Genomic DNA, 13,755 nt, shown 5'->3' with positions numbered 1-13,755 from the left:
ATGGATGCATATAAGACAATAATAATTGCATGTAAACAGAACAAAAGTAACTTCAGGTGGCAGAAAATCAAAGAAAAATAAAAAGGAAAAGCTTAGAATTCATTTGCCTTTTCTCAGAATCTGGCCAAGGATTGATTGCCAAGGAGCAGTGTTCAACACCTTATGTTTTCATGTAGGTGGCTGTTGGTGTGTCACACTTGGCCCACGTAGACCAGCACTTATGCACTTACTTACTGCCAGATAGAGGGCTACTTTAAGGACCATCTGTGAAAAGTCTTAGGTACTTAACGGTATGACAGGCTCTGCTAGAGATGATTGGAAGAAAAAAACAGCGAAAACTACCTTATAGTCACTGTAATTGACATGGCTACATCAAGTGTGAACAGAAAAGCCAGGACCTACCATTTGCACTGCTGTTTTCATCACACTTTTCTTCTCTATCTCCTCACTCTGTTTTCTATGAATAGATCAAGGCATAAATGCTTGCATGCTAGCCACCAGGCTGTTCTCTGGGCTACTTTGTTATCTCTAATACTAGGAGCAGTAGCTTAGATTATTTTATCATCTTTGTAAAACCTGCATTTAGCTTACTGTTTTTTGGGGAGGGAATATCTTAAAATAAAAATGAATAAAAAGGGCTGGAGAGATGGCTTAGTGGTTAAGCATTTGCCTGTGAAGCCTAAGGACCCTGGTTCAAGTCTTGACTCCCCAGGACCCACGTTAGCCAGATGCTCAAGGTGGCGCACGCATTTGGAGTTAGTTTGCAGTGGCTGGAAGCCCTGGCGTGCCCATTGTCTCTCTCTCTCTCTCTCTCTCTCTCAAGAAAATAAATAAAAATGAACAAAAAAATTTTTTAAAAATGAATAAAAATATAAAAAAATAAAAAGAAAGGATATAGCCAGGTTCCTCGGGTCTGATGCTGTAGCCTTCTTCATCTAGCTCAGGTGAGTTCTATAATAAAAGCACATGTTAAGTAGTTACCATCCTGAAATGATGGAGGGATTGTTTGCTTTTGTGATAGAATCAGATGTCGCCCATAAACTCATGTGTTTTGAATGCTTGATCCCCAGCTGATGGCAACATGGGATGAGGAGGATCCTTGCTGGTGGAGGTGTGTTTCTGGAGGAGGACTTTGTCATTTATTAGCCACTAGCTTACCAGTGTTATTTGGCTCACTCTCTGGCTGCTGTTTTCCACATGCTTTGGTAAAATGATGTCCTGTAAAGCTTCCCCTCAAGACTGTAAGCCAAAACTAAAACTTTCCTTCCATCAGCTAGTTTTGATTTGATGTTTTATCCCAGCAATGAGAAGGTAACACCAGCAATGCAACATTATTCCTTCTAGAGTCTTGTACTTAAGGATATAGGCAAGTCTTATTTTAAGGAACTGAAACTAACTTTCAGAGGTGAATGTTAAGCAGTACATCTTTAAATATTTATTGAAAAATTTTGAGAGAATCTTGTTACTAGAAAAATAAATGAAGAATCATTTGTTAATGAAAGAAAGCATTCAAAGGGAATTTATCACACCTTTTCTATAAACCATGGACTGTGAAAATCAATCCAAATGATCAAGCTACAAACTATTTTCCTTCAGGAAAATTAAAATATGTTTTGTTAGGCAAAAAGTGAAGAGGGAAAAAACACAAAACAACAGTGTTGGATATGAATTAAAAGGAAGAAGAGACCAGTGCAGTTTGGAAACATCATGAGCCTGCTTGGGCCCTTCAATACAGACAGGAAAGGGCAAGGTGGGAGTCCCTCTGCAAGGTGGGAAGAGCTGGGCTGAGACACTAAGGCAGTAGAGCACACTGCAGGATTTAGCACCAAAAGCAGAGGCTGCAAGGCTGGAGTGATTAGACAGCAGGGAAGTGGCAAGAGGACATGAGCTCTGGCAGGAGCTTTGCTTTCTAGAGCCATTGTAGCTTCCCAGTCAGTGTGGGATATGTTGGGGGCAGTATAATAATTGTTCTGGGTAAACATGGAAGAAGAAAGAAGGTCTCATTCACATATACTAACTGAAGTTTGCTGCTAAGAATATGGCTTAAGCTTTGGATTGGAATGGAATGAGACAAGAAAATTTTTGTAGGACTGGTGGTTAGTTCTTAGTAATAGGCCAATCATGGGAGAAAAAGAAGAAAGGTTTTGAGAAGAATTCAAGGTTTCTGCCTTCCAGTCTTGAGACTGGCTGCCAGCTGAGCTAATTCTAATAACACACAGCTAACATTTTTAGGAAATAGGAAACCTTCATTATTGAGACTAGTATTTTATATCTGAGTTCCTATTATAAGTGTGACCCACTGTCCCACTACATGACATAACAATTCTATGGGGAAAGAGTGATCCCAACAACCAGGGAGAATATGACATCGAAAGTCAGATGACATGCCAACATGTGTGTGACCTGAGCCTTAACTCTAGGCATTTTGAGACTACATCTTCAGCCTAAGAGGGAAGGAAGGTGAAGACTGCAAGGGTGCAAGGGTGGTCCTGCTGGTTATGAGGTTATCGGAGTAACAGCAAGAGAGCTTTGATATAAAAATGATTTATACATTCTATGTGATTAGAAATCTAAGAGTGGTCCAGGTTGGTTCCAACAAGCTGCTCTGTTAGGATTAAGGAAGTTTTTGGTGAGTTTGTTAGTTGGTTTTGAGGAGAATTATAGGGAAAATTTAGGCATCCACTAGGATTAACCCTCATCCCTGGAAAACAGGGAAAATTTACACTATGAGGCTATAATAGTTACCAGGAAACCAAGGCTCAGCAGTTAATTTGCTTTCATTTTTTGGAGCTGCTGAAATAGAACCAGGGCAGAACTCCTAGAGCTAATATGAGAAAAACCATTTTTTAAATATAAATGTCTACTAGGTGGCTTTCTAATATGTTTAAGAAAATTCATGGAGTCTTGGCAGCAGTAGTACAAGGCAACTCCTGTACTGGTTGCAGTAACTATTTTTGATCATACACAGTTGGAAGGGAGTAGGCAGGTCTTAAACCCAGGTTTCAGAGTCTAGAGTTCTTTATCTCCCTAACAACCTAACATGCAAAACATTTTCTACTGAGATAGTCTTTCACTTATTTCTATGTCCTGTTACAAACAAGAGTTCCTCAACTCATGTTTAAGTTGTAAAATGCAAAAAGAAAAGAACATTTTTATACTTACATATCTTTCCCAATCAATTTCTGCATAAAATCCATTTGGTGCCCCATTGCTTTTCTTCTGTAACAAATTTGAAAATAAATTTAGAAGGTAAATATTTAAATAAAAAAACACAAACAATGAAACAAAAAACACTTAACTCTTTTTTTTTTTTTAATATTTACAAATAGCTATCAAACTCCAGGACTTGAAAAGACAAAGCATCATATGGCAAAAACACACTAGTATAAGTGAGTGGTGAATGGAGCTGCCATGACCTACATGGAGAGCCTGTCTACATATTTCACAAGACTGAAGAACCTAGGTGTTGGTATATTCAGAATTAGCTTTTCCAATTCTGATATAAAACTCTATACTCTCTCAAGTCAAATCATGTATGTCTACACCCTATGTGGAAACAGTTTTTCTTCCATGCTGCTGTCACAGATAACGAAGTCCTGTAATAAATCTAAAGATCACTCATCTAAGTCACTAATCTCTTAACATTTTTATCACTGAGTCAAATGAGAGTTAGGAAGTCAATTCTAGGTTAGTTCATTCAGATCTTACTTATTAAAAATCATGCTGATATTCTTTTTAAAATTTATTGACTGATACTCTTTTCAAATGGCTTTGCTTATCAAATTATTAAAATAGCATTTGAAGATTAATAGTGGATTTCCCTTTCCATGCATTCCATGCTTGCATGAACACACATCATTGCAAGCAGCCTGGAAATCAGCATTGTTCTGTCTCTTGATTGTAATTGTTATTTTAGCCCTAGTAGGATTATTACATGAACATAACCACTTGACCAAGTATATGTCATCCCTCATGAACCTGGGAATATTCTCTACATTTTTGTTAACAAAAGACAAAAGCACAAATCAGGTTGGTGAGGAACAGTCCATTCAACAGCATTCTTATATTTAGCAAATAGAGCAAGGATATGCCACTGAGCAATAGCAGACCTCAGAACAGCACATATCAAATGATGATGCATGAGGCTGGAAAACAGCACCTCTACTTTTGCAATCACAAATAAGACCATTTGAACCACAGTGAAGATAGCTAACACCCAATTGACAAATAGGAAGGGAGTAAGCTTTTAACATTTATGTACATAGTATCAATATAAAACTCAGAATAACCATTATCATTGATTAATGCTTAGTGACTATTGACTGGGCATTCTAAGAACTGGCTCAGAAGGGGTATATAGTGCATGAAGCATAAGTAATGTGCTCCTGCATTCTCCTTTTCTATGAACTACTACTGCATTAGAATTCACCAACAGAATTTCCATGTTCCATAGACCAGTACCCAGGAACATGCAGCTTGGGCCTATCTTTTTCTTCTGTGCCTCACAAGCATTATTTATATGCAAGCAAAATCCTTGAGTGAGAGTTTCAGTGCTTTTTCTCCTGATTTGAACAAAGGTGCATTGCACATGTATACTTGATGAAGCTACCGCTGAGGATGCAGGCAATTTAATAATTGTCACCTAATAATAAGACAGACATGGCTCCTACATTCTTTTTGTCATATACATTTTTAAAGTTCCCATTATGCCAATCTATTTGTATATAATTTCACTGCAAAATGTTCTAACTTTCTTAGAAAGTATATAGTGAATATTTAACTTATAATCAGCAACCTAACAAACTTACTTTTTAGTTTTTATACTTTTTTTGAGGCAAGGTTTCATTCTAGCCCAGGTTGACCTGGAACTCACTCTGTAGTCCCAGGCTGGCAATCCTCCTACCTCTTCCTCCCAAGTGCTGGGATTAAAGATGTATGCACCATTCCCAGTTTACCTTCTAGATTTTAAGATATAAAAGGATTGTCATCCTAAAAAAAAGGATTGTTATCCAAAAACCAGAGATTACATATTCTTTCAAGTTCTATTATATGCTATCTCTGTAATTAAAGCTCTGCAAAACCAAGACACTATATGTTCAGGTGAACATACTATATATATGTATATATATATGGTTTTCTTTTCTTTTTTTTAATTTATTTATTTGAGAGCGACAGACAGAGAGAGAAAGACAGATAGAGGGAGAGAGAGAGAATGGGCGCGCCAGGGCTTCCAGCCTCTGCAAACGAACTCCAGACACGTGCGCCCCCTTGTGCATCTGGCTAACGTGGGACCTGGGGAACCGAGCCTTGAACCAGGGTCCTTAGGCTTCACAGGCAAGTGCTTAACCGCTAAGCCATCTCTCCAGCCCGGTTTTCTTTTCTTGACAACATATATCCAGCCATATGTGTAAAGAAATTGCTGAATTTCTAGATTTGGGCTGAGTAAACATTTCCTAGTTTCCATGGAAACCAATGCAAGCTAGAGATACAGAAAAAGCATAACCTATGCATTTTTTTTCTCTTAAACATTTAGCAACAAATTTTAAATCTAAGTAATAAATTGTAACGATATATTCTTTTTTGCTAGATACTAGACACACACACACAGTAGAGGAATTGGTAATTAAGTTTCATTTATGCCAATGTACTCATACAAATGTTTTTCATTTTACAATGGAAAACACCAAGCTAAAGCTAGGCCAGATTCTGACTGGAGCTCTTCTGATTAAGCCCAAGGTGGGGGCTGGGGAATAATTATTGGTTTTAAACATGAAGCAAACTGTAGCTCACCGTAATGATAACAGTGAAGATAATAAATGACCCTACTGATTTTCAAATGGAAAACTTTGAAGAAGAATCAGGAAAGAACATGGTAGGGAAATTTCATTTAACAACTAGGCCTAATGGTGAAAACAATATCAGCTTGCCACACACACACAAATAGTGATTTTCTCCCCCTTGGGATTGGAATAATATTCTTTTACCTTTCCATTTTCTCTATTTTCTAAAATTCTGTAATTAGTAAAGGTAACTTTTATAGCAAGCAAACATAACTTATACCAAGTATATGACTACTATTTAAAGATAAGTGATACAGGGATGCTCATGTTTTAATAAGTATTTTACTTCGGTTAGTCTATCGCTATTTCTAGGTCATATTATAGGTTAAATCAATATAGCAACAATGTTTAATTACTTATCCATCAATGTTTCAAGTTTTTACTGTGAATGTCCCTCTGTTCTGATGCTTGGGTGATAAGTGATAAAGACCCACAATATATTCCCCAAATCTGATTTTTCCTCCACCAAAGTAAACTTGATTCACCTTGCAAATAACCCTACAGGACAGAACTGTCCAACATAAGCCTTTGAAGATGACAGTGTTATACACATTGGTTAATATGGTAACAACCATTGTTGGAGTGGATATTTAATATTTTAAATGTGGCAAGTAGGATTGAGAGACCAAATGTTAATAGTTTCATGTAGCTACCATATTAGATACCACAGCTGTATTTATGCAGTCTGGCCTTAGTATCAGCATCCTTCATATTATATTCTTTGGTTAAAAACAGCAATTTCTACAGGGCAAAGTCTTGCCAAATTCCTGATATTGTTGAGATAGTCCTTATCCTAACAAATGACACTGCTCGATTTGTAATGGTGCTATGATAGCCAAAACTGTCTTAATACAGAACAAGTTCTATTAAAGTTTTGAAACCCTATCTTCTAAGACAGAGAACACAAGTCTATTAGGCCTGATCATTCTTTAAAAGAATATTCAGGTATCAACACATGAACTCCATATAGTTGATTTAAAAATTGGATCCAGGGGGGAGGGAATTAACATGGGATTTTTTTTTATAATCATGGAAAATGCTAATAAAAATTAAAAAAAATTGGATCCAGACAGTCAAGAAGTAATTTGGAGATTTATTTACAGAAAAGAGCTCTTCTAAGATGAAATAAGTAAAAGCTACAGTGCTTTCTGAATTTTACATTGGGCATGTACTCACTGTTTCTACAACCCCTTGGAAATTTTACACTAAAATCTGTTTCCTTACCGAAACTTTTTTTCCTCCTTCACGTGCACACTCTCCTTTGCTATGGTAGGGTAGTTCATGTGGGCTGGGCTGCTGGAATTGATTATTTTCATGTAGAAAAAAGTTATTAAAGAATCTCTTTGTTCTTTAAGACACATATAAAGCATCACATGGAGTCAATAAACACACTACAGAAGAAACAACTTCTAGGCCAAATTGTATAGCCCACCAATCTTGGCAGGGTTCCTTAAGAAAAAAGTGACTTTGGGGCCCAGAATGAGGCTCTATTCAGCAGGTCAGCTTGGCTAGGCTGGGAGTAAAGGGGAAGGAGGAAGATAGTCTGGGATACCAGGGATAATGTAGCTCTATTCCCCATCCAGATCACAATTAATTAACAAGTATAAATCAGACACTCAGCTATACAAGAAGAAACTGAATAAAAACACATCTGCTAATCTAAGAACACAAAGTCTAGCTCCCCTAGATTTTCCCCTGATCAAAGTCTTCTTGAGAGACACTGATACCTGTGGCATACAGCTGACAGTTCCAGACAAAGGACTTTCCCTGATCCCCTGTTCAGTACAAGAAAAAAAAAAAAAATCTTTGCAGCAAGGTCTGTATCCCTTGGACCCCAGTGTATTTATGAAGAATTAGAAATGCTTAGGCAAAAGTTGACATGTACCTTGCACCAATTAGAGTGTCTCTGAGTGAGAATGTACTTTTTCACATAGCCACTTGAGGTTTTGACATTGTGATAATCAGCTTTGCCAATTATGGGTACATTTGGCAAGTAGAAAGCAAGGGAAGCCCACCTTCACACTGTAACCCTGCCAGGAAGCTTCTGTAGATTAACCATCATGATTGGCTCCACATTAGTCTGAAAACCCTAAAGGTAGGTGTCACTACATCAAGCCATTGTGTAGACTTTGTTTTACAAGCATTAGCTAGACCCACCTGTAGCTTGTGGAACCACATTAGTGAAACTACAAATACCTATTTCAGATCTTGATTAGGTAGTCACTTGGAAGCTATCTCAGTCATATCAAAGTGGTCTGAGTCCAGAGATAACAGTCTTAAAGAAATCAGTTTGATTTAGAAGAAAATTTAGTTGAATCTCTAAAGACAAATAACAAACACACATTTAGTTCACAGCATTAGTTTTCAGTATTTGGCAATTAAGTTTTTAGGGAACCGTGAACATTTTCAAATGGTAAAACTAGCAGCTGGTTTACAATTTCTAAATACCCATGAAGTTGTTATATCCTGTTTCTGAGAAAATTCACTGACTTGTTTTGAATGTGAGCTTTTCACCCTAGATCTATGTCATTTTCACAGCAAAAGAAATTAAATAATTTCTTTATCTTAGTATAATTTCTTGTATGTATGGCACTTGAAGTAACAGAGAAGACACAACTAATAAGTAATCTTCTAGGACTTGGAATGGTGTGGGTGAGACAGGCTCAGAGAACTAGCATAAAGCCATTGACCTAGAGGAGGTGAGTCCCCAGGATGGACAATGGTTCATTAGTACAGCATTTCATAGTCAGCTGCTGTCAGATATCATGGTACACATTCCATCAGATGTTTAACTTGTTACTCCCCAGAAGAGCAAAAAATAGTGAAGTAGTAATGGAGCGTCAGAGACAATGGGCCTGGGTGGGTGGAGGAAGTATTGTAGAAAGAAAAAAAGACAAGACTAAGAGTGGGAGAGTGACAGAAGCAAGATATAGCAATCCAGTTAAGGAGCAGCAAGAGGAGAAAATAGAGTAGCTAACAGAACTTTGCAAAGGTGGGGAACAGAGGGGACAGGAAGATCCAGGAGGGGAATCAAAAAGAGAAGATTCAGCAGAGAGTACCTGAGAAAGAGTTAAGGAGAAGACTCTGAGCCAGAAGCAAGAGGTGAGAATCTGAATCTTCTGGGTCTTTTTTCTCCCCTGCTGAATAGAGCCTTTATTACAGTGCTACCCAATGTCTGATCAATTTCAGCCTATTTTCTTAACATTTCATTGCAATAATCACATGAATGTAAAAGGTACTCTGAAGTTAAAAGACTTGAGTCAAGAACAGGGAAAAAACTGCTGTAGCTACAATTAGCATCCATTAGGTATACTGCAATAAATGGTGATTTTTCAAAAGAGTATTTTTAACCATCAAGTTTATTTTAATTCCCACTCTAGCCTAGTGAGATTAATGTGAATCCTTTTTCATTTTTTTCCAGTAACAGCTGTTCTTTTGAACCTTTTAAATAACCATCTGATTTGGTTTGGAAGGAAGTCATTTGGGAAGACAGGACAGAATACAAAAAATTCTGGCAGCCAGCAAGGAGTCAGTTTCTGCTAAAGTGAAATTCAGTAGCTAAGTTTTCTTCCTTCAAGCTGTAAATTCAGGCATAAGTGGTTTTAATACCATTATGTATTTTGTATTTAATATAAAAATGTATTTGCAGCCCAACTACTCAAGGGGAAAAGTTCTTTAGTTTTGTTGAATTATAGCTCCTTTATGACTCCTTTGGCCTCCCCTGGAGAAGAACATTGTCACATAATGAGATTGTACATCACTGGATTGGAAAGGAAACAGCCCTTGATGGTAGTAGCCCTGTGTGAGCTGTCTGGCTTTTGCTCCACCATCTCTATGACAAGTTTGCTTGTGTTCTCTGACCGGGGTTTGAGATGGATGCAATAAATAAATCTAACTCAACCAGGACTACATTTATGTCCCATGGAATTACTAGAGATTATAACAGTGAGAGGTCTAAAAAGTCATCCAAGTTATTTTTTTTCAAAACAGAGAAAGGGAAGGATGTAGGGAGGAATGTAAGGAGGGAATGAAAGAGAAAAAAAGGAGAGATTGGGCCTTAGAAAAATTAAAAATAGCCTATATCTAGAATTCAAGCTCAGTAAAAATGATGATTTAAATACTTACCATTCCATCTCGATCTGGTGAGCCTCTATAACAAAAAGAAAATGACAGCTGTTATGATAGTGAATAATTCTTTCTGTACAGACTCAATACGAATCATTAATTCACCTTTGCCCTCCTCCATGTTCCCACTATAGCAAACCTGCAAACCAAACCCACTGCTGCCTGATCCCAAAGGCATAAGCTGGCAGTGCTGTGCCTTGGTTCATCTTGTCCATTTAAAGATTCTGGGCTGCAGAGATTGCTCAGCTTGCCTGTAAAGAGCCTGGCCAAGTCTTTCTGGCCCCATTTAAAATTGCCAAAAGGTATGTATACTGGTTTGTTCCTCTTTGTGTGAGTGGTAGAGACAACAAACTAGACAGGCACAATAAGCCCACTGGTGCACTAGTGGCATGGCTGTTATGTGGGCAACCAACTACCCTCTGATTGGATTTGAGGCCTGCTCCATGGGAAGGTACTGAAAACACAGTGGCTATGGAGGTTATATAAGCCCTAGGAGAGAAGCTACTACTGGTGCTTGGCTAAATGGATACTGTGGTCATTAAGTATCTCTCAAACATTAATTATTATTACTATAGACTAAGCTGCTTTCAGCTTTGACCAGAGAAGCTTCTTTTTTGCAGTTGGTGGTATCTATTGTGGTAGACTCAAAAGTTGCCAAGTGCTGATAAGTGACATTTGAGTGCTCAGTATTAAATGAAACATCTATATCACTCCCTCCAAGACTTAGGGAATATTGTGGAAGAGGGGACAGAAAGAATTTAGGAGCCAGAGGATGGACAGGAGAGCTGTGCAATGCTATCTTCTGGACATAATATGGCTGATGTATTCCTGACTTCACAGATACTGTCATTAGCTGTATAATATTTGGCCCATTAACATTTGATCATGGATGGTGGAAGAAGGCAGGAGCCTCCATCCTTAGGTGTTATTGGCAGTTACTGGTTGCTGTGGGAGAAGGAGGTTTTTTGTTTTTTTAGTGGTATGCCACTAGGAAGTTGCATGTGCTCTGGGTAAACAGCCCCTAACTATGTTCCTCAAACAACCTAGCATACCACACACATGCACCCCCCTCACAGTCATTAAAATATAAAAAGGGACTAGTTGGGAAAAGGGTTTGGTAGGAAGGATAGAGAGGAAAAAGAAGATAATGGTAGGTTATTATGATCAAAATTTATTATATACATGTTTAAAATTGTCAATAAATAAAAGAAAATTAAAATGGATCAAATAATCACCTTGGGCTACACTTGATAGCATCATTCTTTACATTAGTCTGTTCTATGTCTGCACAAATAAAGGGGTGACTCAGCAAAATAAGATTAGAAGCACAGAGGATATTGAAATGCCATGTGAGTTGACAGAAACTCCAGAATCTGTGGACATTATTTGAGCATTGAATTAAATGGCTCAAGGAAATTTCACCCAAAATAGAAGAATTTCATTCTGATAAAGTTATGATTCACTGAAAAAATATTATGTGTTTATAATATTGGGTACTTAGGTAGGACTTGCTTATTTTTTTTAAGACACACTCATTATAGGCAGAAAGAGGCAGGTAGGTACATCCAGTGAGTGGTCATGGCTGTGGTGAGCTTGAGCTAGAGGAAAGCATAGAAGACAAGTACCAATGCCATCTTAACACAAACCAACTTTCCTTTATGTGTATATTTACAGCAAAATGAATATTTTCCATTAGGATTTCAATGAATTTTATTTTATTTATTTATTTTATGCATATGTGTGTGTGTGTGTGTGAGAGAGAGAGAGAGAGAGAGAGAGAGAGAGAGAGAGAGAGAGAGAGAGAGAGAGAGAGAGAGAAAGAGAGAGGGGGGGAAGGGAAGGGAGGGAGAGGGAAAAAAGAATGGGCATACCATGGCCCCCAGTCACTGCAAATGAACTGAAGTCTCATGCGCCACCTTGTGCATCTGGCTTATGTGGATACTGGGAACTTGAACCTGGGTCATGTTCAGAGGTACTGACCCTGTGTGGATGCAAGCAGTAGGTGTGAAGAAAAGAAGGTTCTAGAGACCAGTCTGGCTGTTGTATTGTTCAGTGTTGGTTTAGGTACAAATGTACATCAACATAGGATTTAAATAGAAGGTCTCTTACATTTAGTGGGTTGATATTTCATTTTATTTTTAACAATTTTTATTCACTTATTTATAATGGGAGATGGGGGTGCCAGGGCCTCTAGTTACTATAAGTTCTAAATACATGTGACACCATGTGCATCTGGCTTATGTGGGTTCTGGGGAATCAAACTTGGGTCTTTAGGCTTCACAGGCAAGCATCTTAAACACTAAGCAATCTCCCCAGCCTGGTGTTTCAATTTTTAATTGTGTATGTGTGAGTGATATGAGAGTGTATGTGTTATATGCCATGGTGCACATATGGAAGTCAGAGGACAACTTTTGGGAGTCAGTCCTTGCTTTCCATCTCCTTTGAGGCATTGGTTGTCACTGGTGTTGGCTACTGTGTTTGCCTTGAGGCTGTCAGCTATTGGGGAAATACTCCTGTCTCTACCTCTCATCTTATGACATTGGAGTCTTATTTCAACCCTTTATCTTATCAGTTGAAGGATATGGTGCCAATGTCTCCTCACCTGGAGGCAGTAAGCATGGTTCTCTAGTGCCATAATACATGGGTTCAACCAAAGCAGATCTACTACTGTAGAAGCATGGACATCCCTTTTTGTCTCAACCTCCTTATCTATGAAATAGCCATGATGGTAGTATATGTCCTACTGGGCCATTATTGGATCCAAGGAGCTAATAACAGTTAAGAGCCTTGTGGTTACCCACCAGAATGCAATGGTAAGACCCTCCTGCTAAAGACTTCACACCTTATGATATCAGGATATACAGAAATCAAGCTGGAATGGAGCTGGAAGCTTCCTTCCTGCTGGCTTGCTTTTATAATTCTGGGAAGGTGCTATTTAGGCTATTAGGGGAGAAAACTCATCAAGGGTCATTAATGCTCTCACCCAGATGTGGACTCTGTGTGCCACAATACTGACCTTTTAGGCAAGATGTGTCCACTGGTTCACTAGTGGTATCACTGTTATGGGAGTAACCAGCCACTTTTTGATTGGATTTGAAACCTGCCCCACAATAGAAAATTCATACCTGGTACTGTAAATCAGGCCAAAAGCCTATGGTTGGGGAGTCCTAGGCTTTAGGAGGGAATCCTACTACTGTTGTTTTGTTAAATGGATGTACTGTCAAATTGTCTTTTAAATATTTATGTTTATAACCATAGATTAAGTCAAAATGATGGAAATTAAGTGGCTGTTGAGTGCTCAACCTTAAATGGGGCTTCTATATCACTACTTCCAAGGCTCAGAGAACATTATGCAAGAGGAAGCAGAAAGACTATAAGAGGTAGAAGATAAGGAGAAGCTCTGGACATAACATAGCCATTGCATTGATGAACTCAGAGCAGTGGTGCTTACCTTCACAAGACTCATATGACATAAGGCTGGTCAACATTCTATTTTGGATGGGGAGGTTTCCGTAAGTCTACCCCTCTTTGAGTCACTATGACAGTTAATCGTCATTGTGTAGGGGAATCATAATTTTCAGTGGTATAGCCAGTATTAAATCATGGGAAGAGCCAGGGGTTCAGTGGGAGTGGGAGGGATATAAAAGAGAGTAATTGGGAAATAAATGATCAAAATATACTATATATTTAGTAAGAAATTGTTAAAAAATAAAAAGATCAATAGAACATTAGCTTTATACAGTTAAGTTTGATAGTGTTCCTTTCCATTCTATTTTGTGAAGTAGTTTGA

At 38.1% G+C, this 13,755-nt stretch overlaps 1 protein-coding gene across 21 annotated transcripts in view; it reads right to left on the bottom strand.

Annotated features, from left to right (window-relative positions):
- Nucleotides 1-13,755, bottom strand: part of Sgip1 (SH3GL interacting endocytic adaptor 1) — a 283,674-nt gene that overhangs the window by 95,306 nt on the left and 174,613 nt on the right. For 10 of the 21 annotated variants that reach the window (XM_045149379.1, XM_045149373.1, XM_045149371.1 and 7 more), the window contains 4 exons: nt 9,966-9,990; nt 7,065-7,136; nt 3,163-3,219; nt 897-951 (listed from right to left, as the gene is read on the bottom strand). In XM_045149379.1, the coding sequence (XP_045005314.1) occupies nt 897-951; nt 3,163-3,219; nt 7,065-7,136; nt 9,966-9,990 (209 nt within the window). The remainder of the gene's footprint in view (nt 1-896; nt 952-3,162; nt 3,220-7,064; nt 7,137-9,965; nt 9,991-13,755) is intronic. The other 11 variants (XM_045149378.1, XM_045149380.1, XM_045149382.1 and 8 more) reach the window with 2 other exon arrangements.

This window comes from Jaculus jaculus, chromosome 5, assembly GCF_020740685.1.
Source record: "Jaculus jaculus isolate mJacJac1 chromosome 5, mJacJac1.mat.Y.cur, whole genome shotgun sequence".
Classification (NCBI taxonomy): Eukaryota; Metazoa; Chordata; class Mammalia; order Rodentia; family Dipodidae; genus Jaculus; species Jaculus jaculus.
The sequence above is the reverse complement of the archived record's forward strand: the minus strand, read 5'-3'. Positions and strand labels throughout refer to the sequence as shown.